Source organism: Lepidochelys olivacea (assembly GCF_965140295.1).
Source record: "Lepidochelys olivacea isolate rLepOli2 genome assembly, chromosome: 1".
Classification (NCBI taxonomy): domain Eukaryota; kingdom Metazoa; phylum Chordata; order Testudines; family Cheloniidae; genus Lepidochelys; species Lepidochelys olivacea.
The window spans coordinates 61,672,489-61,698,130 of record NC_140411.1 but is presented as its reverse complement, the minus strand read 5'-3'; the positions used below and the strand labels follow the sequence as shown (position 1 = coordinate 61,698,130).

At 43.8% G+C, this 25,642-nt stretch overlaps 1 protein-coding gene across 1 annotated transcript; it reads left to right on the top strand.

The window, feature by feature from the left end:
• Positions 1-1,408: 1,408 nt before the first annotated feature.
• On the top strand, positions 1,409-2,374 carry CBY2 (chibby family member 2; the record flags this gene model as incomplete). Its single annotated transcript, XM_084618201.1, has 1 exon — positions 1,409-2,374. One exon carries the CDS (start codon positions 1,409-1,411, stop codon positions 2,372-2,374), a length of 966 nt encoding a protein of 321 aa, XP_084474327.1.
• Between the last annotated feature and the right edge of the window lie 23,268 nt (positions 2,375-25,642).

Here is a 25,642-nt window from a genome sequence, read left to right as displayed (position 1 = left end):
AGGAGAGTAGAGGAGAAGGACTGAGCAGATTGGGAAGAGTGCACAGATAAAAGAGTCATAGGAGAAAATGAGGACAGAGGTGTGGGGAGGTGAGACTATATATGGGTTTGAAGGTGAGGACAAAGCATTTATTATTATAGTTACTTATCTTTTGCCAAAAGTGTTCTTAGCACCTCAGAGGCGGACAAGGGCCCTGCACACAAGCTGAATAGACCGAATTGGATGCAGTACGTGACAGGAAGCCAGCTGATGGATACAAGGAGGTTTGCAAGAGGAAGGTGACATAAGCAGCAACATTTGGTCCAAGTGAAGGAGGAAAAGTGAGAGAAGGAGCAGATTGCCTCAACTTTCTGTGATTAAGTTGTGGTCAAGCAGTAGGAGTAGTAAGGAAACCCGGGTTTTGGTTATGTGAAAAAGGAAGAAGCAATAGGACTGGTTAGCAAGAAACAAGCATTGCGGGAGGGGAAGCTAAAGAGTCAAATATAATCCCGAAAATGTAAGTCTGGGGGACAGGAAGACCAGGAGAGCGGCCAATGGATGCAAACAAAGGAACAGAATGAAGAGAGATCAGAAAGAAACATAAGGAATTCTTTTTTAGAATGACTATTTTTGAGATGGTGGCAGAACATGCAAGAGGATCATCTATGAAAAACCAGAGGCCAGTGCTGTGGTTCAGTGCTGTTTTTTGTTCTGTTTTTGGTCATTTTGTGTGTGCATTATACACCATTCTGTGCTCTACATTTCATAAGTTTCTACATTTTTTGATCCAGTCTCACCTCCTGCATAATACAGGCCACAGAAATTCACCCAGTAATTTCTGCACCAAGGACTGAATTTTCAAAGGTCCACAAAAATGCAGATAGGAGCTGTTGAAAATCCCACTAAGCAAGTTAGGTGCCTGACTCCCACTGATATTAGTATGAGTCAGACATCTAACCTGCTAAGGTACTTTTGAAAATTGGGCCTAAACCTATAACATTTGTAAACTCATTTGCTTGTGAATAGGTTGGAAATGAAATCGCATAAGGAGATTCCTGTCTTTTAGCCCCTTAACTATGCTCAGGATGAAGCTGTATTGTGCACAAAAAAGCTGGTAGATATAGTAGTATTAGTTTTGCCAGCATCTGCAAAATTGTTTTCAGCCATCACAACCATTCCGACAGAGGCTGATCAACTAACAGACTTTGGGAACTAGATTTATCCGCTTATTTCTTGTCTAATTGAGTTCAGTTTTGTCTTTGAACTTCATAACTAATCCTGTTTTTGTATTCCATATTCCAGCAGTCCTGACTGAGCCTCTCCACAGACCCCTTTCTATCTACTCCTTGCTAAGGATAACAGTCTACTACAAAATTACTGAAGAAAATCTTTTCATACAGACTTCTTCACTTCATTTACTTTTGATCTGATGAATCACCAAATGCAACGGGCAGAACCAGATATGGATTACATTCCCCCTCGGGTCAAGCTAAGTGATGAGACATTTGTCTTTATAGATGGCAAATGGGTGAGTGAGACCTATAATCAGCCACCTTTTGCTTCCCAACAGAAACATTACAACAAGAAGATGCAGAATGACTGGACTCTCTGGGAGGAGAACAAAGCACTCTGGGAAGAGATCAAGGCCCTCCGGATTGAAAACAAGGCCCTCCGGGAGGAGAACAAAACTCTCCAGTGCCTCCGGACGCAGAATAAAGCCATCCAGGTTATTTATGATGAGACCCTCCAGCAGGTTCTCCAGAAGGAGAACAAGCCCTTCCCAATCTTCCGAGAAAGGAATATAGGCTTCCAGGTCAGCCAAGAGAACAAGGCCCTTCAGGTTGTTCGGGAAAATAATATGGCTTTACAGGTACTCCGGGAGGAGACCCAGGCTGTCCCAGTCTTCCAGAAGGAGACCAAAGCCACACCAATCGAGGAGGAGAGCAAGGATGATGTCCCTGCCATCCAGGAGGACAGCAAAGCCAACCCAATCCAAAATGAGATCAAGGCTGTCTCAGCCCTCCAGAAAAAGAGTAATTCTGTCCAGGACATCTGGGAGGAAAGCAAAGCTGTCCCAGTTCAGGAGGAGAACAAGGCTGCCCCAGGTATCCAGGAGGAAAATGTGGCTCTCCAGGCTGTCAAGAAACTAAATCAAACCCTCCAGGCCCTGCTAAAAGAGAACCAGACCCTTCTGGAAGAGAAAAAGGCAATCCAGGTTCTTCAGGAAGAGAACAAAGTCTTCTGGGAAGAGAACAATAAGTTGAAGCTGCAGCTAACTGTAGTGAAAGGCACAGTGTTGGAGATTATGGCCCGGATGGAAATACTGCAAAAGGAGCTCAATACCCTTTCTCCTGTTCAGTGTAATGAGATGAGGAAGCCAGACAGGTGCTGGTAAATGAATATCAGCAAGGAGAAATGTGCTGCTTGGCACTAAAGACCTGCTAGAACACATTTGATGGAAAAAGCTCTCTCCTTGTTTCTAATAAAGTCCTGGTGGAGACTCAGAAAGAAACAGATGGGGGAATATTGCTTTATTCTGAGACTTACATGTATTGCTTTATCTTTATTTTCTTGTTTCCTCCTCTGATAACATGCATATTGGTGTGTGTCATGAAGTTGCTGTGTCGGCCATATTTCCTAGCCTCACATGAGCAAAAATGTCATCTACTAGGGATTGATAGATTTTTACTCCTAGGGGCTCACGGGATTACCAACCAAGTGATTTTTTTAAACTGTAACTCTAAGGATAATAAGGCCTAAACGTTCAAATGCGGCTTGTGATTCTGGGTGTCTAACATGAGATACCTTAAAGGGTCTTGTTTGTCAGAGGATGACTGCTCAACACTTTCTGAAAATCAGGGCCCTTCCAAGAATTTCTATATATTATAGATGATAATTTCCTAACTCAAGTGTTTCATCCAGCACAAGGGAATTCTATCTCAGACCTCGTCTTGATCGATGAAGAATGGATCACAGAACTAAAAATTAATGGTAACATTGGTACAAGTGATCATGACTTGATCACATTTATAATGTTCTAACAGAATAAAGTTAAAACCAGTAAAATATATATATATATATATATATAATTATAATACACACAAACACACTGAGTGCTTTAAAGGGGCCATTTTCACAAAGCTGAAAACAATTATGAGCCAAATCAGCTGTGAGGAAAAAATTAATCAGGAAAATGTGAATTATAAATGAGAATTGTTTAACACTTTACTAGATACCCCAAAAGCCACAATCTCATAATCAAGGAAGTAGGTTGTACTGGTAAAAAAAAAAAAGATCTGGGGAAGTAAAGACAGCTATAAAAAATGAAGAAAAAAAAAAGAAATGGAAGTTGATAGTAATGAATATATATCAGAATCTAGGAATTATAAAATAATGATAAGGGAAGAAAAGGGACACTAGGAGAAATCAATGGCAAGCAGATTTACGGACAATCGAAGATTTAAGGACAATCAGAAGGCATTTTTAAAGTGTATTAGGAACAAAAAGAATCCCGACAATGATATTGGTTCATTACTTAATGGAAATGACAGAATTATCAATAATAATGCAGAAAAGGCACAAGTATTCAATAAATGTTTCTGTTCTGTTTTTAGGAAAAAACAGATGTTATAGTCTTAATATATGATGATGATAACACTCTTTTCCGTCCATTAGTATCTTGGGAGGATGTTAAACTGCAGCTACTAAAGTTAGACATTTTTAAATTAGCAGGTACAGATAATGGATAATTCTGTTCCTGAATGACTAACAGTGCTATATCCCAAGTATATCAGGATGTTATGATTCTTTAGAGGAAAAAGTTTTATAAGAATTGACATGGTAAATGAACCTTGTCTCTGATGCAATCTTCTGTGAGGAGCTAGAGGAGAAGGGTTCTCAAACTACCCTAACCGTTCAGGACAAGAAGTGAAGAAGATCTATATCAAAAGCTGATTGAGCTGTTCATTGTGTATAAGCTAGCCGTCACATTTAAGCAAATTATGCAACAACAATAACAATCAAAAAACTCACACATGTTTGTGGAAAAGTGAAGAAAAGGCTGGCAAATGCATAAAGTCAAAAAGTATTCAGAATTCAATTAAATGTTTGCAGAAAAGTTTCAGTCATTTTCCCTGTCTCTTCCCATATATAAATAAAGAGCCAAGAGAGATCTAGGTATTCAGAATACAATCGTCCTTCACACCTAATATTCTTTTCTTGTGAAAAGTGCCATGACAATTGTAATGACAAGGATGCCATTTCTACCTCTTATCATTAAGGCTAAGAGTTAGTCATGGGTATTTTTAGTAACAGTGGTGGACAAGTCACAAACAATAAACAAAAATTCATGGCCCTGTGACCTGCCCATGACTTATACTATATACCCCTGGACTAAATCTTTGGTGTTCTGAGGGGCTTCGGGGGTGCAGCTGCTGCTCTGGAGGGGAAGCTCTGGGGCACCTGCTGGTGCTGGGGGGAGGTGAGGAGAGGGCTCTGGGACACTTGCTGGTACTGAGGGGGGCCTCCAGGGTGCCCGCTGGTGCTCAGGATGGGGGCTTCAGGGTGCCCACTGGCGCTTGGGGTGGAGGCTCTGTGGCACCTGCTGGTGCTCGGGAGGGGGAGGTGCGGGGGTGGCATCAGACTGCCACCATCGCTGCTGTCAGGGGATGGTCCTGCCAGCCCAGGACCGTAGCAGCCGCAGCTTCTACTGGAAGGAGAGCAGCCCCGCCAGCCTGGGGTCACAGCAGCCACTGCTGTCAGGGGGCAGCCTGGGACTCCCGCCACAGCTGGGGTGTAGTGTGTGGCCCAGGACCACCGCTGTTGTGGGAGAGGGGTACAGCGGGCCCCAGGGCCACCCGAGCTCTTGCAGCCCTAGGGTCAGTCGCACCAGCCGGCTGCAGAAGTCCCCGAGGTCCCAGAAGGTCACGGAATCCGTGACCTCCGTGACAGACTCGCAGCCTTACTCATCGTCACCCTCCTCTACAATCCCAGGTGGAAGTATTTGTTCTAACTTGGGGATACGAGTGCTACTCACTGAATCGCCAGCACCTGGGTTTTACTTGGGAGCTCTCAGTACTTACACAGTCTAAATCAGCGTATCGTCTAAGATCTAATCAGATCACCGCATGAGATAGGCACTGACTAATTTTGCAACTGGAGCTGGTCAGAAAATGGATTTTTTTTTCCTTGCAGGAAGTTTTCATAAACATGCAAATAAATAAATAAGTAAAATTGAAAAATAAACATAAAATCATAATTTGTCTACATTCTCCATGGAAAATGTCAATTTTTCAGCAGAAACTTTAAAACAAAAATATTTTGGCTAACCTCCGGCCCCAAACGTTTCAGTTCAGGAAATGCTGCCCCCATGCCTGATAGGAGCTGTATTTCAGCTGCCTCATGCCTCCCATTCTCTTCTACAGACCAGGGTCCCCGGTTGGTCTACATCTCCCATGGTGCACCAGAGTCTACCCCTCTTGAAGAAGAAAGATGGTGCAGCATGTGAGTTCCTGGCTATGGCACATCATGAGACATGTAGTCTAGCAAGGGCAGGGCTGTCCCTAGCTATTCTGGGGCCCCATACAGCCCTGCCATGGGGGGTGTATGGGGGGGGGCCCAGGCCTCTGCGGGTGGGGTGGGGGCAGGGGCTGGCTCCAGGCCTCTGCGGGGGGGGCAGGGCTGGCTTGAGGAATAGGGGGGACCCCCCCCCGCCCTCACTGGCGGTATGTCTGGGGCTGGGTCGCTGCATTTCCTGCGTCCGGTGAATGCAGGCCCAGCCCTGCTGCTCTCCTCAGGGGAGTGGGAGCGGGGCTCGGGAGGTGCAGGGGTGGAAAGAGCCTGGGCTGGAGCCGGGAAGGGGTGGGAAGAGGCAAGGTGGGGGCGGAGCAGGGGCGGGGGCCCTGGGGAAGAGCCGGAGCAGGGGCTGGAGCAGCACGCAGCTGTGCAGGGCACCAGGAAATTTGGTGCCCCAAATTTCCTGGTGCCGTATGCAGCTGCGTACTTTGCATATGGGTAAGGACGGCCCTGAGCCAGGGAGCCTGAGCCAGAGAGGAGAATGGGGATGTGAGACAACCAAACTACAGCTCCCATGAGGCACTGAAGCAGAATATCTAAATCAAAGTGGTTTGGTTTTTCAGCTTTTGGATGAAAACTCAAGAATTTCGGCAGCAAGTGGACACTTCACGAAAAATGACACTTTGTCGAAAACCCAGTTTTATGCTGAAAAACAATTTAGACAGAAAATGTGCAAACAGGCTTACAGTGGCCAAGAATATGGGATCTTCCCTACTGAAAATGGAGCTGCTAGAATACCCTCTTTGTTCTCTTCTCCTCTCACATATTCCTGCCTTTTTCCATTGCCTCTAGCCCCTGCTTAAAACACTTCCTCAAAGAGGTCTATAAACCCATTTCTTCCCATATAGCAACAGTATCATAAAATGTTACTGAACTCGCAAAGATGTATATTACATCATGTCTCTTCCTGCCCCAATATTTATTAACATCTCTCATCATATTGCATTGGGCTTTATCCTGCACATACTACTGAGTGCAGTGTTCATTAGCATGAGAAGTCCCATTGATTCCAAGGGAGACTACTACCCTATAGTTAACTGTACATCCAATTAAATGAGTACAAGGCTGGACTCTTAGGGATTGCTCTAAAGCCCACTGGAGCCACTAGAAAGACTCCTATTGACTTCACTGGGGTTTGGATCAGGGCCTCATCAGAACATCTTTGAGACAAGTACATTATCTTTTACTTGTCTGTAAAGGACCATGCATATTTATAGAACTATATAAATATTCACAATGGGCTAGATCCTGAAGTCCGTTGGGCTATTGGTTTGGGGCTAGATTGTGGTGTATAAGATGTGACTCTCCGGGAGTAGCCTATGAGAGTCAGAGAGAGACCCACCTGAGTGCAGGGGGACACACATTGTGCTCACTCTATCCTATGTGCCTAGACATAAGGTCCAGATAGCCTCCTTAGGGCATTAAGGGAGCTTTTGCCACCTCTAGCTACCTTGCATGGGCAAGTAGTCCAAGTGACTAGCTAGCCCATAGTAAGTATACAGCATACTACAAATAAGCTTGCTGATTAATAAACTGTTTCTTTCAAAGAAGTAAACAAGTAACCAAATGTAATGGGATGTGTAATGTCGGCCTGAGGGGGGAATCAGGGTACCTGGCTGCACATGGAGGGAGAGCCTAACTGAACAAGAAGCCCAGCTGGGCAGGAGTAGGCTGGATTATAAAACGAAGAAGTTTGCTGCAGAAAGGGGCTGCAGGGAGAGTGTCAGCAGTCATGCTTTGAGACCAGAGAGTAGGGGAGGAGAAAACCTAAGAGGGAGAATAAACCCTGAGATTCTAGCCCTGGAAGAAGGGTCAACCCCAGAGGAGTTGTGGGGAAAGGAAGCCTGAAAGGGCTAGGTAGGAAGAAGCCCAAGGAAACAGCAGCAAGGGGTAGGACTGTGCAGACCTTGGCTGCTTGTTATAGGGTCCCTGGGCTAGAACCTAATGTAGAGGACAGGCCTGGGTTTCCCTACCAGCCATGGGGAAACAGCACAGGAGCATTGGAGATGTCTACCAGACAGCTGGTCTGGAGAGACTTTGTAAACCCTGAAGGGGAAAACTACAGAGTGAACTGACATTAGTGTTGAGTCACAAAGAGGGAACACCCTGAATTATGAAGAAAGAGAGAGAGAGGAGTCACACCTTGAGTAACTGATGGAAGAGGGTGCCAGATCTGGTGAGAGCTGATCCCTAGAACAGCCACAAGGAGTGTGAACTCCTTCACCTCAAGTCTCCAGAAGATGTTTTGCTGGATGTTCAAATCCCACATCTCATTGCTCAAACTAGCACTTAGGTGTGTAAATGCCCATTTTATGTATCCAATTGCCAATTTGAGTTATCCACATACAGAATTTGGGCAGCCTAACAAAACCTCCATGTTTGAAAACTGGACCTAGTCTCACAACTGGTATAACTAGAAAACCTGGAAATGTATTTCTCTCTCTCTCTCTCTCTCTGTCTTGGACTCCTGTGATGCAGAGCAATTTGGCAAAATCTTTCAGACAGAACATTGAAACCTTTAGATAATCTAACAAGACAGCACCAAGAAGGTTTCTGCAATGTAATTGAAGGTAGCGTCATTATAGAGAAAAGGAAAGGTCACAGTGAGAGTTACATCTTGCAGGGTGGCCTGAGAAACATCTTGTCACTACAGTTTATAAGTCTCTAAATGATTAAGCATCAAATTACTGAAAGGATGAATTATCTTTCACCTTGTATTTCGCTCAGATAACACCTGGCCAAATACCAGTAATAACTGTTTATTTCAAAGTACTAAGGATAGAACATCAGCTTTTGCTTTTAGGACATCTAAATGTTGAGAGGAAAATTACCTCATGGTTGAAGATACAGGATTTGGCTCTGCAGAATGCAGGTATACAGTATTACGTATATAATTGCAAGGTAAAAAGTGAGGGGAGGAACTGGGAAATCATCCTACTTTAATGAGAGCACTCAGAGCCACCAGGATGCTCCTGCCTAGTGACAGTAGCATAGCTAAAGAGGGGAGCATGTAGCTAAATACCTCATTTGAATGCTGAGGATCATGTTTATGTCTATGTCTCCTCAGAGACACTCACTCTCTGCTTGCTCGTTCTTTCTCTCATTATTTATTTATTTAGTATTTATATTTTGGTGGCTCTGAGTATGAATAGTGTTTCTTAAAACTCTAGCAGGAAGCCAGGCCTCAGATGGGGCTGGGGAAGGTTGAAGGCAGAAGCTCTAGAGTGAAGCAGAGACAGAGAAGTTTTAAAGTTAGTATTGTTTTTCCTATTTTAATAAAGTTCTTTGTTCAGTGTTAGAAAAAAAATGGACTCTTTCTGTTATTCTTTACCAGTTTCTCATGACATGTGTCTCACACAAGGGTGTCAGAAGCTGCGAAGAAAGGAAGTGCTAACCTCATTTTACAGATGGGGAATTGATTAGGCCAGAGCCCTCCCCACTAGATCATCCTTCTCACTCTAGTAGATAACCTACCAGAACTTCAAACATTCAGTGTGCCTCAGACAGGCTGATGATTCTGATATCAGATACTCTAGTGCAAATTCAGAATAACCGTACTGTAGCTAATGACATCTTAGAGACTAACAAATTTATTAGAGCTTTATAAGCTTTCCTGGGCTACAGCCCACTTCATCGGATGCATAAAATGGAACATATATATATATATATATATATACATACACATACAGATAAGTAGGAAGTTACCATACAAACTGTGAGAGGCTAATTAGTTAAGATGAGCTGTTATCAGCAGGAGAAAAAAACTTTTGTAGTGATAATCAAGGTGGCCCAATTAGACAGTTGACAAGAAGGTGTGAGGATACTTAACTTAAGGAAATAGATTCAATATGTGTAAGGACCCAGCCACTCCCAGTCTCTATTCAAACCCAAGTTAATGGTAACTAGTTTGCATATTAATTCAAGCTCAGCAGTGTCTCGTTGGAGTCTGTTTTTGAAGCTTTTCTGTTGCAAAATTGCCACCCTTGAATCTTTTACTGAGTGGCTAGAGAGGTTGAAGTGTTCTCCTACTGGTTTTTAAATGTTATGATTCCTGATGTCAGATTTGTGTCCATTTATTCTTTTGCGTAGAGGCTGTCCGGTTTGGCCAATGTACATGGCAGAGGGGCATTGCTGGCACATGATGGCATATAGCACATTGGTAGATGTGCAGTTGATCTATCTATCTATCTATCTATCTGTTCCATTCTATGCATCCGATGAAGTGAGCTGTAGCCCACGAAAGCTCATGCTCTAATAAATTTGTTAGTCTCTAAGGTGCCACAGGTACTCCTGTTCTTTTTGCGGATACAGACTAACACGGCTGCTACTCTGAAACCTGTAGCTAATGAAGTTACCACACGTTTAGATCAGAATCTGATTCCAAATGTTTATAGAATTTGCACATACTCATTCCCTCCCACCCCTCCATACCTGTGGGCTTATAGATATGCCTTGTTGAAACCCATTCCATATTCAGATCTATTGGTCTGATCCTGTTCCCATTGAAAGCAATCACAAAATTCACTCTGACTTCAATGGGGACAGGATTGGGCTGCATGTTTGTATGTGCCTAAATATCGTAACCAAATCTGTCAAAATAATTGCACACATATTCATGTTAGCTCTTTTAAAGCTTCTGTGCCTCTGGGTTAATAGGGGGTGGAGGTATTGGTGTTGGGGCAAAGGTGTTATAATGAAAACACTCAGAACTATCCATTTTTAGAAAATTATAAATGACAGAAATGTTTTCAAAATGCAAATTGAACATCTCTTTCTTTTGATCCTTGGCTATGCCAGAGCTCTAACACACATCTTTGATCCTGTGGCAGTGTCTGGAGAAATTATGGGATTCTAATATGGAATAATAGATTCTCATCAAGACTTCTAGCTTTAGGAAATTGTTTAATCTCCATTCGCAGTGGCTGTTTCTTTGATGCAGCTGTGACTGAAGGGTCCCAAGTGTTGGGGAAAACAGCTCATCAGCTCAGAACAAAGCTGATTATGTAAATTACACATTAAGATTCAGCTTTGATTTAATTTTATTCTGTAAATAAATATCCCATTAACATCCATCTGTTAAAAGTCAGGTAAGACATTTTCAAAAACTACATTGTTGTGGCAGATGTGAATGTACCACAAATAGTGAAAGGGAGGTGGTATTAGATTGTCAAAGTACAAAGCGTGGAGCAAATTCTTAAAATAGCAAGAAGGCTATAACGTTTATTTGAACAAAAAGCTTTCTGATTGTTTAAGACAGGCAGTGACTCCATTTGTGGCCTTGCTGTTTGTATAGCACAAAATGCTTTCTCTGATTGCTGTCACAGATCAATAATTATAGGTCATGAATTCACTTAAAAATAAAAAAAAAACTTCAGCTGATGAGGAGGTCAGGACTAAATTATCTGCAAGCTTTTTTTGTTTAATGGCATTTTATTTCAACAGCTTATTTCTGAATAGTAATCTTTTTCTGGTCTATTTGGCTTTCTGCTGCCAAAATTGTGAAGGATTACAGAGATCAGGAATAAAATGATGAAAACATGTCGTGTTTCTTAAACTACTCTTGGAGAAGAAAAAAGGTTCAAGAACTCATACCCAAAGCTATTCTTGTCTTAATTTTAAATAACAAAGGAGCTCTTGGGCACCACAAATGCACATTTGACAAAGGAGCTCATCTGGGCTAGACTGTATTTCATTTATGCTGATTTAGTGGAGTTACTTCTGAATTTACATCAATTGAGATCAGAAACAGGCTCTTGAAATTTACTTGACTGTCAAGAGGGAAGATCTAGTGGTACTATTTTAGTTCCCTATACAATGTAGAAGGGATATTACCAAGAGCTACATCCCTACATTGGGACATTCCTCTCAGCCCACAGTAAGGCCTTGTCTACACTACAGAGTTTTGTGGACAAAAGTTATGTTGACACTCAAAAAGCGCTGTAATAAAAATCGGTATTGCATATTCACACTCACTCTGTCGGCAGAGCGCATCCACAGTTGGGCCACTATCATTGACTGTGAGCAATGCACTGCGGGTACCTATCCCACAGTGCAGCTTGACACCTTCTGCCGCTAGGTGTTGTGGGAAGGTGGAGCGGATCGCAGAGCATCTTGGGACCAGGCTCAATAACCCATGATGCATTGTTTTCCGTCCCAGCATTCCATGGGCTTCTGTTTTTCTTTCACAGCATTTTTCAATGGCCCTTGTTTGCTGTGCATTCCGGCATCTGAAGGGATGGATCCCGCAGTGTTCTCCTATGCTCTGAGAATTATCATTAACACATCGCGAATGGCAGTGCAGTTAATCACAAAGTTCCTAAATGAACAAGACTCCCAGTTGCCTGACATGGTGTGTGATATGGATAGGAGCAACTTTAGATTGCTTTTGGCATTCACGGAACAGCTGCACACAGTGGATCGTCGCGTTTGGGCTCAGGAAACAAGCACTGAATGGTGGGATTGCATTGTCATGCAGGTCTGGGATGACTAGGAGTGGCTACAGAACTTTCAGATGCAGAAAGCCGCCTTCCTGGAACAGTGTGCGGAGCTCACCCCAGCACTCTGGCTCAAGGACAACAGAATGAGAGCTGCTGTATCAGTAGAGAAGTGCGTGGCAATTGCAGTGTGGAAGCTTGCGACTCCAGACTGCTACTGGTCAATCGCAAATCATTTTCGAGTTGGGAAATTGACCATTGGGGCTGCATTAGTACAAGTGTGGACGGCAATTAATCACATCCTGCGTCGAAGGACCGTGACTGGGAAATGTGCGTGAAATAGTGGATGGTTTTGCAGAATTGGGTTTCCTGAACTGTGGAGGGGTGATAGATGGCACACATATTCCGATTTTGGCACCAGAACACCTTGCAACTGAGTACATCAATAGGAAGGGGTACTTCTCCATTTATGTTGCAGGTGTTTATGGATTACTGTTGGTGTTTCACTGACATCAACGCGGAGTGGTCCGGGAAGGTGCAGGATGCATGTATCTTCAGGAACACCGGCCTGTATAGAAAGCTGCAAGCTGGGACTTTCTTTCCAGACCAGAAGATTACAGTGTGTGTGTGTGTGTGGGGGGGATGTTGAAATGCCCATAGTGATCCTGGGAGACCCGGCATGACCCTTACAACCATGGTTCATGAAACCTTACACGGGACACCTGGACAGCAATAAGGTGTGGTTCAACATCCATGGAATGTGCCTTTGGCAGATTAAAGGGGCACTGGTGATGCCTTTATGGCAGGTTAGATCTCAATGAGGGTAATATACCCATGGCCATAGCTGCGTGTTGTACGTTGCATAATCTTTGTGAAGCTAAAGGTGAAAGGTTTGCTCAGGGGTGGAGTGCTGAGGTAGACCGCCTGGCTGCTGATTTTAAGCAGCCAGATACCAGGACTATCAGAGGAGCCCAGAGGGGAGGCAATTTGAATCAGGGAGGCTTTGAGGCAACACTTTGAAAATGAGAACCAGGAATGTAATTGGTGCTGCAATGTTATATTACATGTAGGTTTCCTAGGAAGTAATGGTGACATTTGGGGCCTTACATTCCAGTTAGTAAATGGTCAGACTGCCTGTGTGTGTCTTGGTGGTGCCCGCTATCTCAGTTTGTAGGACACAAATAAAGATTAGTTATCGTTCAAAAACTTTGCTTTTATTTCAGGAAAAACAACACCCACACACACATGCTTGGTGGGAAAGGAGGTACCAGGGAAGAGCAGACTTTCTTAGCTGTGTGTAGGTCCAGCTATCATTTTGAACATTGTGTGAGCGGGGTGGAGTGAACGGGAAACTGAGAACTTCTGGAAAGTGGAAAGGACGGTGTATTTGGAGTTGGGGGGCCATGGAAAAGAGTTCTGAATGGGCTTCAGGGGAGGGCGAGCACCAATCCGCTCAGTCTGCAGCATTATTAAGCACTTCAGCATCTGTGTTTGCTCCTCCATGACTTTAATTATCCAGAAAGTAGCATTCTTAATGAACTCCTGATTTTCTTTTCTGTCCTGCCTTTCAGCTTCTCTCCACTCCCTGCGTTCCCTTTTCTCTGCATTGGAGAACTCCAGTACCTCCTGGAACATGTCTTCTTTGCTTGGGTGCTTCTTTTTATCTGGCAGAGACACTCTGCTGGAGTGTGGGGGGTGTCCCTCAAGATCACATCTGCAGAAGCACAAGAAACAATGCTCAGAAGCATGATTGTTAAGTTCATGCATAGCATTGAAACATTTCAGTAAAATACACCTCTGGTAACATAACATCACTTTCTCACTGACCCTTGACAAGTGCACATCTTGGTGAACACCCAAAGCATAGTGAGTATTGGCTTGGGGTGGGAAGGCACTCTACATGGGGAAAAGAGCATGCTGCAAGGGTTGCAGTACAGCTGACTAGGGAAAAAATTCTAAATTCTCCCACACTTTTCCACAGCTGTGGGTCATTGCAGCAGATATCTCACTGCTGAGGGCAAGCAGGGAAGCAAGGGCACATCTACTACACACTTGTGCATTCTGCCCTGGTCCCTATGCTGCTCGCCTGTGTGCTGCTTTGGTCCTTGCACAAATGATTGCCTAATGGCGTGGGAAAGTTTCCTACAATGGTGGGAGGAGCAAAGCAGCTCTGCCAAGGAACCTTCGGTGGAGAATTGCCGAGTACCTCTAGGAACATTTCCTAGAGATCTCTCTGGAGGATTCCTGGACGATCTCAGCGTGCATCAACACCTTGTTCTGCCATACTGATTAGCTGCACAGAGAAATGTCTGGCACACAGAAACACAGCCAGCCCTATACATTTCTATACCCTGAACCCACCTCCACATTACACAAGCCACAGCCACTTACCAGGCATCCCCTCTACTGCTTCTTGCTCACTGGAGAGCAACTGCTGAGACTGGCTAGACACCGCTGTAGTAGTGAACAGTTCCTGGCTGCCTGTCCCACTGGGTGACCCAGCTGTGTGCTCCGCATCGTCGTCTAACTCCACCTCTTCATCAATTACTTCATCCTCCGGGGTAGGTCCTCTTTCTGCTGCTTCCAGGACCGCCAAAGTATCCACGGGGCTCTTGGCAGTGGAAGTGGGGTCGCTGCTAAGGATAGCGTCCAGCTCCTTACAGAACCGGCAGGTCTTGGCTGCAGCACCAGAGTGACGGTTTGCCTCCCTTGCCTTATGGTATGTCTTCTTCAGCTCCTTTATCTTTGCACTGCAGTGTGTCCTGATCATAGCCCTTTCGCACAAGCCTTGAAAAGTCTGCCTGTAGATATCAAAATTCCTATGGCTCAAGCGCAGCTGGACTGCACAGCTTCCTCTCCCCAGTACTAAGCAGATCCAGCAGCTCTGCACTGGTCCAAGTGGGAGAGCATTTGCTGAAAGCCGCCATGATCACCTGGTACGATGCGATGAGACCTCTCCACGCTGAGCAAACAGGAAATGGAATTTCTAACATTTCCAGGGCTTTAAAAGGGGAGGGGTTGATGGTTGTTTACCTGGTTACAGGGCAGTAGAATTCAAACTGCTGACAAGAGTGGTCAGGATGGGCATTGTGGGATAACTCTGGGAGGCCAATTAAAGCAATAAAATCAAGTGCGGTGTCTACACTGGTACTTTGTCAACCAAAGTTTTGCTCAAAATGCCTTATGTTTCTCGTGGGGGTGGTTTTATTTTGTCACCAAAAGTCGCATCGTAGTCTGTACACATCCATCCTTTTGTTGACAAAAGCTGCCTTTTGTGACAAAACTCTGTATTATAGACAAGGCTTGAGAGGCAATGCATAGCTGTGGTGGAGCAATCCAGGAAAGGAATTTTGACTCTTTCAGCTGTCAGCTCTATCAACTACCTTCAGATTTTCTTACAACTTTGCCATGCTCTGCTATTCAACATAAACCTCTTAAATCACAGTGAACATGCCAGAGCTACCCTTTTTGAAATCTGTGCTCTTTGTGCAAACCAGCACCACCTGAAATAGGCCAATTTCAGGACTAAAAGTGTGTGCATTATAAGGTACAATTGTTGGTCCAATAAGAGTGTATGTCATACTGTGTTTTAGATTCAGATCCCCAGTAATTATAGAGTAAATCTAGATGGTGTATTTAGCCCCTAATGTTTGTACATTGCTTTGAAAATATTAACTAACTAATCCTAACAAATATTGTCCCCATTTTGCTGATGAGGAAACTGAGGCATAAAGAGATTAAATGATTTGCCCCAGGACACACAAAATTCATTTTCATAATTGGGTTAGAATTCAGGATTAGAGCTGAGGAAATAATTGAGTTTTTGGTTCAGAGGTTGAACTGAAAAAAAATTTTGGGGGGTCAAACCAAAACCGTTGCTTTTCAGTTTGCACACACACACTATTTAAGAAAAATAATTTTGAACAAAACAATTTATTTGATTTGAAATATATTTGTTTCTTTTATGGTTTTGGGTGGGTTTTTTTTACCCCGTTAATTTTTTTTTGGTAAACATATCTAGCTACATTTCAAAATGAAATATTGCTTTGAAATGAAAAGTCAAATAGTCTTTTTGACATTTTCTAAACAAAAAACAGTTTTGACTGCATAAAAACTCTCCACTGGCCTCTCCTGAACCCTGAGCATCACCTGGGATGTGAGACTTTGATTTCTGTCATCATCATCTCCATGTGTCCCCTTATCTTTTCCCACTTATCACTTCTCTTTTTTCTCCTTTTGCCTTTTGTCTAATCATACTCTGGTCTTGCCAGCCAAGACTATATATTTTGCAATGCTGCTGTAAGTCTGTGACCAGAAAGATAGCACAAAGCAATGCCCTGAACAGCCTGATGCTGGTACAAGTCTGACCGGCCTCGGCATGGCTGATAAGACTGTGTGCTGTGCCTGCATTTCTCCAGCGGGGAGGCTGCAAGTAAGGGCTTGTCTACACCACAAAATTGAGTCAACCTAAGTTAGGTCAACCTGCAGCCACTGTTCATGTCCACACAACCCTCTTTCTGCTGGTAGTGCGTGTCCACACCAGGAGCGCTTGCACTGACTTAAGTAGGGCGGGGGTGGGGGCAGTGCTGACAGCACAAGCTGTCAGCCGCACACAGGGCTCACAGCTGAGACCCACCCCCACCCTGCAGCTGACAGCCGGAACTGTCAGCTGTGCGGGGGGGGGGGCGAGGCTCACATCTGGAGCCCCCCCACCCTGAACTGTCAGCCCCACACAGGGCTCAAATCTGGAGCCCCTGCCCCAAGCTGTCAGCCACACACAGGGCTCACAGCGGGAGCCCACCCGCACCCTGAGCAGTCAGCCACACACAGCTCACAGCTGGAGCCCCTTGCCCTGAGCTGTCAGCCCCGCCATGTGCGGGGGCTGATAGCCAACAGGCAGTGTGAGTAACACAGGGTCTACACAGACACTGCATCGCTCTAACTACATCGATTTAATTGCTACGCCTCTTGCGAAGGTGGAGTTATTAGGTCGCTGTAGTGGGCGACTTACATTGGCGAGAGCAACGTTGTAATATAGACACTTACAGAGTTAGGCCAATGTAAGCTGCCTTATATCGACCAACTCTGCAGTTTAGACCAAGTCAACACCAGAGACAGAAGCTGAATTTTCTCTCTTTGCTGTTCTTTTTGTCTTCACTTTTGTGTGTGTGTTGTTCTGTCTTTAAGGAAAGCGGGCTCAGACTTTAACAACAACAGCTCCAGCACAGCTCAGCTAACTGTTTCTCTTCTGCCCCCACCACAAAAGGAGAATTATTACCATCTTTAATACCATCTAAACGCCTGTCAAAGGGGCTTTTAGCTTCTAAAAACGCTGTACAGCTAAAGGCAAGAGATATTGTTAAAATGGAAGCCTTAGTTAATACTTTACATTTCAAATGTTTTAACTGGTTTTCCTTCTCTTTCTGTATCTTTAATAAAAGCTTAAAAGGATTTTTAAAGGTGTTTGCTATTGTACTAAGCAGGCTGAGTCTCTGCACTTGGAACCCCAAATCTTGTTTAAAACCGTTAGTGTTGTGCAGTGACAAGGTCATGTTAATGCCTTTGATTCTCTGGGCCCATTTAGTCCATTCAAATTAATACAACACAACTGTAAAGAAGACTGTGCTCAGCAGTTGTCATCAGCTGGAGTGCCTGAGCTGACTGTCCCTAGATTTGCATGTCTGGAGCTGTGGGCAGGGTCTGTTCAATGGTGGGCCCTAGACTCCAGCACTCACTTTCTCCAGTAGACTGAAAGGACCTGAGTTTCTTGGCCTTTCTAGCAGCATGACACACCATATGTAAAATACAACACATGAGCAAAACCCCTATCCTGGATTCCACTCACCTCATTTGCCCCATTATTGGAGTTGATGAGCCATGGTGAAACAGAGCAAAAGACTGAGCCACTCACATAATCTTGCCAGACAGCTTCTGCAATTTTAGCTTTGCCCAAGCTGTAAATACAGAATATTGCTCATTGACACAGACACTAGCTACTAAAGTCAGTAAGAAATCCAGGTTCTTCTTGGAAATAAACAAAATTTAACACCTGCAGTCAGTGGTTCACACTTACTCAGGCAAACAGCCTTGTTGAGGCAAGTAGAACTACTTGTGTGAATAAGGATTACACACTGGAGTATGTGTTGCAGGAGTTGGACCTTCTTTACACCATATCATTGAAGTTTCACAGTCAAAGATTGCTTCCAAAATGCCTCAGAAATAAAACAAAATAAAGGAATTATCAGGTTTTTTATTTTTTTGGCCTGTGCCGCTTCGGTAAGTTTTCTAGACTGATAGATTATTTTCTGAGACTCCCCCCACCCCCTTTGAGTGGCTGTGAGGCCAGTGACATCCCATGTCACCTTTCAGAAGCCATAACATGATCCTAGTTGCTTAGAATGAACATCTTTCTAAAATAGACTTTCAGGAGATGCATATTATTCTAATCAGATGCTGCTGTGGTCTTTCAGCACCAAGGACAGGGATCATTGGCAAGCTTTATTGAGTATGACTTAAATGCATTAGATTAGAAAGCACTCAATTTAGCAGGTTGCTTTTCCTGATTTGGTTGGCTACTCCACTCATCTCTCCCTTCCTCTCCTTGTATTTTGATGGAGATGCCATTACATTGGAATGCAGAAAGACTACACATCAGCTCATTCAGAGATCTAAAGGGGTGAGTTATCCATGATTATATATTATAGTAATGAGCAGAGTTCCATATCTATTTTATCATAAATCTGAAATTAAATGCAAGAGAAGCTGGGAGTAATTTAGGGCCTAATATTCAGAAGGTCAGCCTCTCATTTTGCACGTACACTTTGCATCTGGAATTGAATTGCAGGTACAAATCAGAGCAATGAAGCCTCTAACTAGTTGCAAGAGTAAATCACATAGTTCGAGGTGCAAACATTGACATATATTGCCCACATTTCATTTTGCAAATGCAAATTTTGCAGGCAAAAATTACACTTGCAAAAAGAGAGGCCAGAGGTCAGCCCTTTAGAAATTTTAACCCGTGATTTTTGCTATTGTAACATGTAGTAGACTTACTTTTCCATTTAAGGAAGAATTTCATATAGGAAAACCCTTGAAATATATCACACTTAAACATAAATCCTTTATATAACATAGAGTGCCTTTCATTCTGAATGTTAAGAATGCCATAACTCTGATCCTACACCTTTTGAGTTCTATACGAGATTACCTGTTGACCTCAAGGAAAGCAAGATTGGGAACCACTGGCCTGCAGCTATCTCTCAAGTGAAAAGCAACAACCAAGTCACAGGATGCTGCAGGGAGGAAAAGTGTTGGTCAAGGACATGGCGGGAGCCCCTGTTGTTGAGATCACACATTGTGCAGACAGGCCCTTATTAAGGTCACATACAGAAGGCTCATACACAGTACCCACGTTATCTATTTCTTCAGAGGGAACTTCTGAGTTAATCCAATCATGATGAGAAGCTATGGTTGCAAGGATGTGAATGACACCATTATAGGGCTAGCTGTCTCTTTGTCCCCTCTCAAGAACATAAGAATAGCCATAATGGACCTTCCGACAGTGGCCACTGCCAGATGGTTCAGAGGGAAATAAGAGAACAGGGCAATTGTCAAGTGATCCATCCCCTATTGTCCACTCCCAGATTCTTGCAGTCAGAGTTTTAGGACACCCAGAGTATGGGGTTGCGTCCATGACCATCTTGGCTAATAGCCAGTGATGGACCTATCCTCCATGAACTTATCTAACTCTTTTTTGAACCCTGTTATACTCTTGGCCTTCACAACATCCCCTGGCAATCAGTTGCACAGGTTAATTGCACTCTGTGAAGAAGTACTTCCTTATGTTTGCTTTTAACCCTGCTGCCTATTAATTTCATTGCGTGACCTCTGGTTCATGTGTTTTGTGAAAGGGTAAATGACACTTCCTCATTCACTTTCTGCACACCATTTATGATTGACTGCTATCATATTCTGCCTTATTTGTTTCTTTTCCAAGATGAATCCAGTCTTTTTAATCTCTCCTCATACTGAAGCTGTTCCATACCCCTAATCATTTTTTTGCCTTTCTCTGTACTTTTTCCAATTCTAATATATCTTTTTTGAGAGCAGGCAACCAGAACTGCACGCAATGTTCATGGACCAGGGCCCCACTCTAGTAGGTGCCATACAAACACAGAACAAAAAGATGGTCCCTGCCAAAAGAACTTACATTTGAAGTATATGACAAGGGACAACAGATGCTTTTAGACAGACTGGCGGTGTCTGTCTCCCTGTCAGACTGTTCTCTGCAAACAGCTCCCTGGTGACGGCTTCTCCCCACTCTCTCTAGAGAGTAGCTTTTTCACTGATTAGTATCCTTTTAAGCATCTGGCTCACAGCCGTGGTAAAATAAGTCCTGTAACTTAGGCTGGAGCCTGGAAGTATCATCCTCCCAGTTAATAGTTCAGGATCTATGTGACCCTCTCCCCTTGCCATGTTTACCAGGAGGTTGCTTATCTGGAATTGTTGTGTTGCCTTCCTACTAGTTTCCTAACAGTCCTGCTAATAACTAAATCAACATGTGTATGCAGTAAACATTCCAATAACGCAATATAACCATACAGTAACTAGCCCAATAACCAGGTCACATACAGTATTGATACAATACAGATCAGCCACCTGATGCTTAGGCCACTAACATATCCTTCCAAGATCACCATACGATGACGATACACATATATTTGATTAAAATCAGGGGTTGTCCCTTTCCTCCCTGCCCTGACAATGACCTTAATGCTAACTTTCTGACATCAAAATCACTTACATGGTAACAGATTGTAATTCCACAAACATGGGTTTATGACTTCACTGTTGGATCAGGGTGGAGAAATTGTACATGAAAATGTTTTTATTCAAGCACAGATATCTGAAGTAATAGGAAGGGGAAGAGAGACAATTAATACTCAAGTTAATTGCTTTTGTTTAACTTTCCCCAAATTTATTCCAGCGTGAAATTCCTTGTTTAAGGTCTCTTGGAGTGATCAATGTATGCCTTTCTAAAGAGCAATTTTCATGGAGGTTACACAGGACAGAAATATACCATGACTCATTTATGTGATTGCTTTTATCCAAAGTGCAGCCATTAGGCTTCTGATGAAGAATAGTCTTTTAAAAATTGTGCTTAATAATACTGACACCGAACTTTTCATCTGCACAGCATGTTACAAACAATAATGAATCCTGTGAAATAGCCAAGTTAATATTATTATCCTCTTTTTTCAGGTGAGTACAGAAGCAACGAGGTTGCATATACAGCTGGTCAGAAAATGATTTGTTTATTTTTTTAATCTGAAGAAAATTTTGACTTTTAATTATAAAAAATGAAAACATTTTGGGTTTTGGATGAAAATTTTCAGTTTTTCAAAAACTGAAAATGTTTGAGGGGAGCAGACCCTTCCTGGGCTTTTTTGTTCAGATGAAAACCCCGATCTTCTGTTTCAAAATTGTCAGAAAATTTCCAGTCATCACTAGTTCTGTGCCTTGCAGAAGGCTGCAGAAAGAGTAATTGCCTTTACGTCAGCGAAATGTGCCCTATCTTGAAAATATCTTAAAATAATGTTGAAAACTGTTACAGGTAACTTCTGATATAAATACATACATTTTCCTGGCTCCATGTTTTCTGCTCAGCCCTTTGTACTTTTCCAAATCTAAGGATCCAATATTTGAGTGCTTTGCTGAATCGGGGCCCAAAACAAACCAGTCTAAGCACCACAGAGAACTCAGCTAGGGAAATGTAATGTAATGTAATGAGGATTTAAATTAATCCATTTCATCTGTGTTACCTAAGAGAATGATATGATTTGGCTAAAATGAAATCCTATGAGATTTAGTAAAAACCAAAACTCTAACAGGAAAACAGCATGAACATCACTGTGTTTCAATGATATGTGTTTAATCAGCTTTTGATTCTGCATGCATTGAAAAGTAGGGGCCTGTCAGGACCCCACAATTTTAATCGACAGGCTACAGCTGACAAGGAAAATATTTTCTTTGTGATCCATGTCTGCAGTGTTATTTCCTAATGCTAGAAGTTCGCTGGTGAAATTCAGCTGCAAGCAACCAAGCCTGAAGCAACGCTACTGTCATAAATATAAAGGGAAGGGTAAACCCCTTTGAAATCCCTCCTGGCCAGGGGAAAGCTCCTCTCACCTGTAAAGGGTTAAGAAGCTAAAGGTAACCTCGCTGGCACCTGACCAAAATGACCAATGAGGAGACAAGATACTTTCAAAAGCTGGGAGGAGGGAGAGAAACAAAGGGTTTGTGTGTCTGTCTGTAGTCCTCTTGGCCGGGGACAGAACAGGAATGGAGTCTTAGAACTTTTAGTAAGTAATCTAGCTAGGTATGTGTTAGATTATGATTTCTTTAAATGGCTGAGAAAAGAATTGTGCTGAATAGAATAACTATTTCTGTCTGTGTATCTTTTTTGTAACTTAAGGTTTTGCCTAGAGGGGTTCTCTATGTTTTTGAATCTAATTACCCTGTAAGATATATACCATCCTGATTTTACAGGGGGGATTTCTTTATTTCTATTTACTTCTATTTTTTATTAAAAGTCTTCTTGTAAAACACTGAATGCTTTTTCATTGTTCTCAGATCCAAGGGTTTGGGTTTGTGGTCACCTATGCAAATTGGTGAGGCTTTTTATCCAACATTTCCCAGGAAAGGGGGAGTGCAAGTGTTGGGAGGATTGTTCATTGTTCTTAAGATCCAAGGGTCTGGGTCTGTAGTCACCTAGGCAAATTGGTGAGGCTTTTTACCAAACCTTGTCCAGGAAGTGGGGTGCAAGGTTTTGGGAAGTATTTTGGGGGGAAGGACGCGTCCAAACAGCTCTTCCCCAGTAACCAGTATTAGTTTGGTGGTGGTAGCGGCCTGTCCAAGGGGTAATATTTTGTACCTTGGGGAAGTTTTGACCTAAGCTGGTAAAGATAAGCTTAGGAGGTTTTTCATGCAGGTCCCCACATCTGCACCCTAGAGTTCAGAGTGGGGGAGGAACCTTGACATGGTGGCACAGTGGTGGGATTAACCTGAAATCATTTTGAGATCCAGTTGAGATTTTTTGAACTAGAAATACAGATTTTAAAAAGGAATTTTTAGGAAGTCCAGAAAGCAGCTTTGAAACTGAAAGCAGCTTGGTTTCTCTCTGCTTTGTGGCCAAGCAGAGACAAAAGGGGATTATCTTGTGAATTGCAGGTTTTCTTTGCCTAGAGGCAGGGTACTTAACTCCTGCAGGGAAATTCACAGTCTTCCAACCCAGAGGTTTTTGTTTTTTTTTTCTTTTCTTCCTAAAAGTAAATAGGGGGTGTGTGCTCTACCCATTTGCCTGGAGACAAAAGTGGCAGGGTTTTTTTTTAGGATTTTGATTTTTTTTTTGTTTTACAAGGAGCACAGGTTTGAAAAGAAATTTTTTTTTCTTCTTTGGGCTGGGTAAGCAGGTTTCCAAGTAGTTGGAGGTTTTTTGCTTTAATTTGGGCCCAGAGCAGAGACAAGGGAATTGTCTTTTTCTGTAGGCTGACAATCACTATCAGAGAATAGGTATTCTATTCCAGCACAGCAAAATTTTACAGCCAAGTTTTGTTTGTTTATTTCTGAACCTCGGGTGTAAAGTTAGTTAAAAACAGAGAGGTTAGAATGGGCAAATCCTCAGCTCGACTACAGCTGGAATTAGCCAAATTTCAGGCTGAGGAAAAACAAAGGGAACATGAAAGACAGATAGAACTCATGCGGCTGAAGGAGGAGGAGAAGGAAAAAGAGAGGAAGCATGTGGAGGAGATGGAGAGGATAAAGGCCCAGCAGAATATACCAACAAACCCTAGCAATCCTTCTCCAGGTACCACTTCCCATCCCAGAAAGTTCCCCACCTACAAGGCAGGTGATGATACTGAGGCCTTCTTAGAAAACTTCGAAAGGGCCTGCCTTGGGTACAACATCTCTACTGACCAATACATGGTAGAGCTGAGGCCGCAGCTCAGTGGACCCTTAGCTGAGGTGGCAGCTGAAATGCCTAAAGAACACATGAACAAGTATGAACTGTTTAAATCCAAGGCGAGAGTCAGAATGGGGATAACACCCGAGCAGTCTCGTCGGAGGTTCAGAGCCCTAAGGTGGAAACCAGACATGTCATTTACCCGACATGCCTACCACATTGTAAAACATTGGGATGCCTGGACATCAGGAGCAAGTGTTGAATCTCCAGTAAATTTGCCCTTCCTAATGCAAATGGAACAATTCTTAGAGGGTGTTCCTGAGGAAATAGAAAGATACATCCTAGATGGGAAACCCAAAACTGTAATTGAGGCAGGAGAGATTGGAGCCAGATGGGTGGAGGTGGCAGAGAAGAAGAAAACTGGTCGCAGTTGGAGCGGAGACCAGAAGGGACCACCCCAGACCACACCCTATTACCGGGGGCCACCCAAAGCCCCACCTACCTCCCAAAGAACCCTCCAGACCCCTTATCGTCCCACCACCCCGTTCTCCAGCAACCCTCCTCGCCCCAGTGACCCGTCAGCTGGACGATGTTTTAAGTGTAACGAGCTGGGGCATGTAAAGGCCAACTGCCCCAAGAACCCCAACAGATTACAGTTCATTGCACCGGAATCACACCAGAGGTCCACAGGCCCAGATACCTCCCAGATACCCTTGGAGCGGAGGGAAACTGTGAGTGTGGGTGGGAAGAAGGTCACCGCGTGGAGGGACACCGGAGCACAAGTGTCAGCTATCCATGCTTCCTTAGTGGACCCCAATTTAATCAACCCAGAGATCCAAGTGACGATTCAACCCTTCAAGTCCAACTCTTTTAATTTGCCTACAGCCAAGTTGCCTGTCCAGTACAAGGGCTGGTCAGGAATGTGGACTTTTGCAGTCTATGATGATTATCCCATCCCCATGCTGTTGGGGGAAGACTTGGCCAATCATGTGAAGCAGGCCAAGAGGGTGGGAATGGTCACCCGCAACCAGGCTAAACAAGCCGTGAGGCCTAGCTCTGTTCCGGAAACTTCTATCAGGACCCAGTCAGAGGTGATGGACCTGGACCCCAGGCCAATGTCTGCAACAGCAGTAGTGGATCCAGTCCCAGAGACCCAGACGGAACCAGTCTCAGAACCGGAACCAGCCGAACAACCAACACCAGACCCCGTGTCAGCACTGAATCCAGTACTTGCAACCTCAACACCAGAGGGCCCCACCGAACCTGAACTGGCAGCAGCCGATAACCCTACACAAGAGGCTCAGCCGGAGCCTGAATCCCAACATAGTGCACCAGCGGAGAGCGGTTCACAGTCAACAGAAACAGCTCCATCCCCTATATCGCTTCCAGAGGGACCAAGCCTAGGTCCACAATCCCATGAGGAACTGATGTCTCCAGCATCAAGGGAACAGTTCCAAACCGAACAGGAAGCAGATGAAAGCCTCCAGAGAGCGTGGACGGCGGCACGGAGCAACCCACCGCCTCTCAGCTCTTCTAATCGATCCAGGTTTGTTGTAGAAAGAGGACTTTTATACAAGGAAACTCTTTCTGGGGGACACCAGGAAGACTGGCATCCTCAGAGACAGTTGGTAGTTCCAACTAAATACCGGGCCAAGCTCTTGAGCTTAGCCCATGATCACCCTAGTGGCCATGC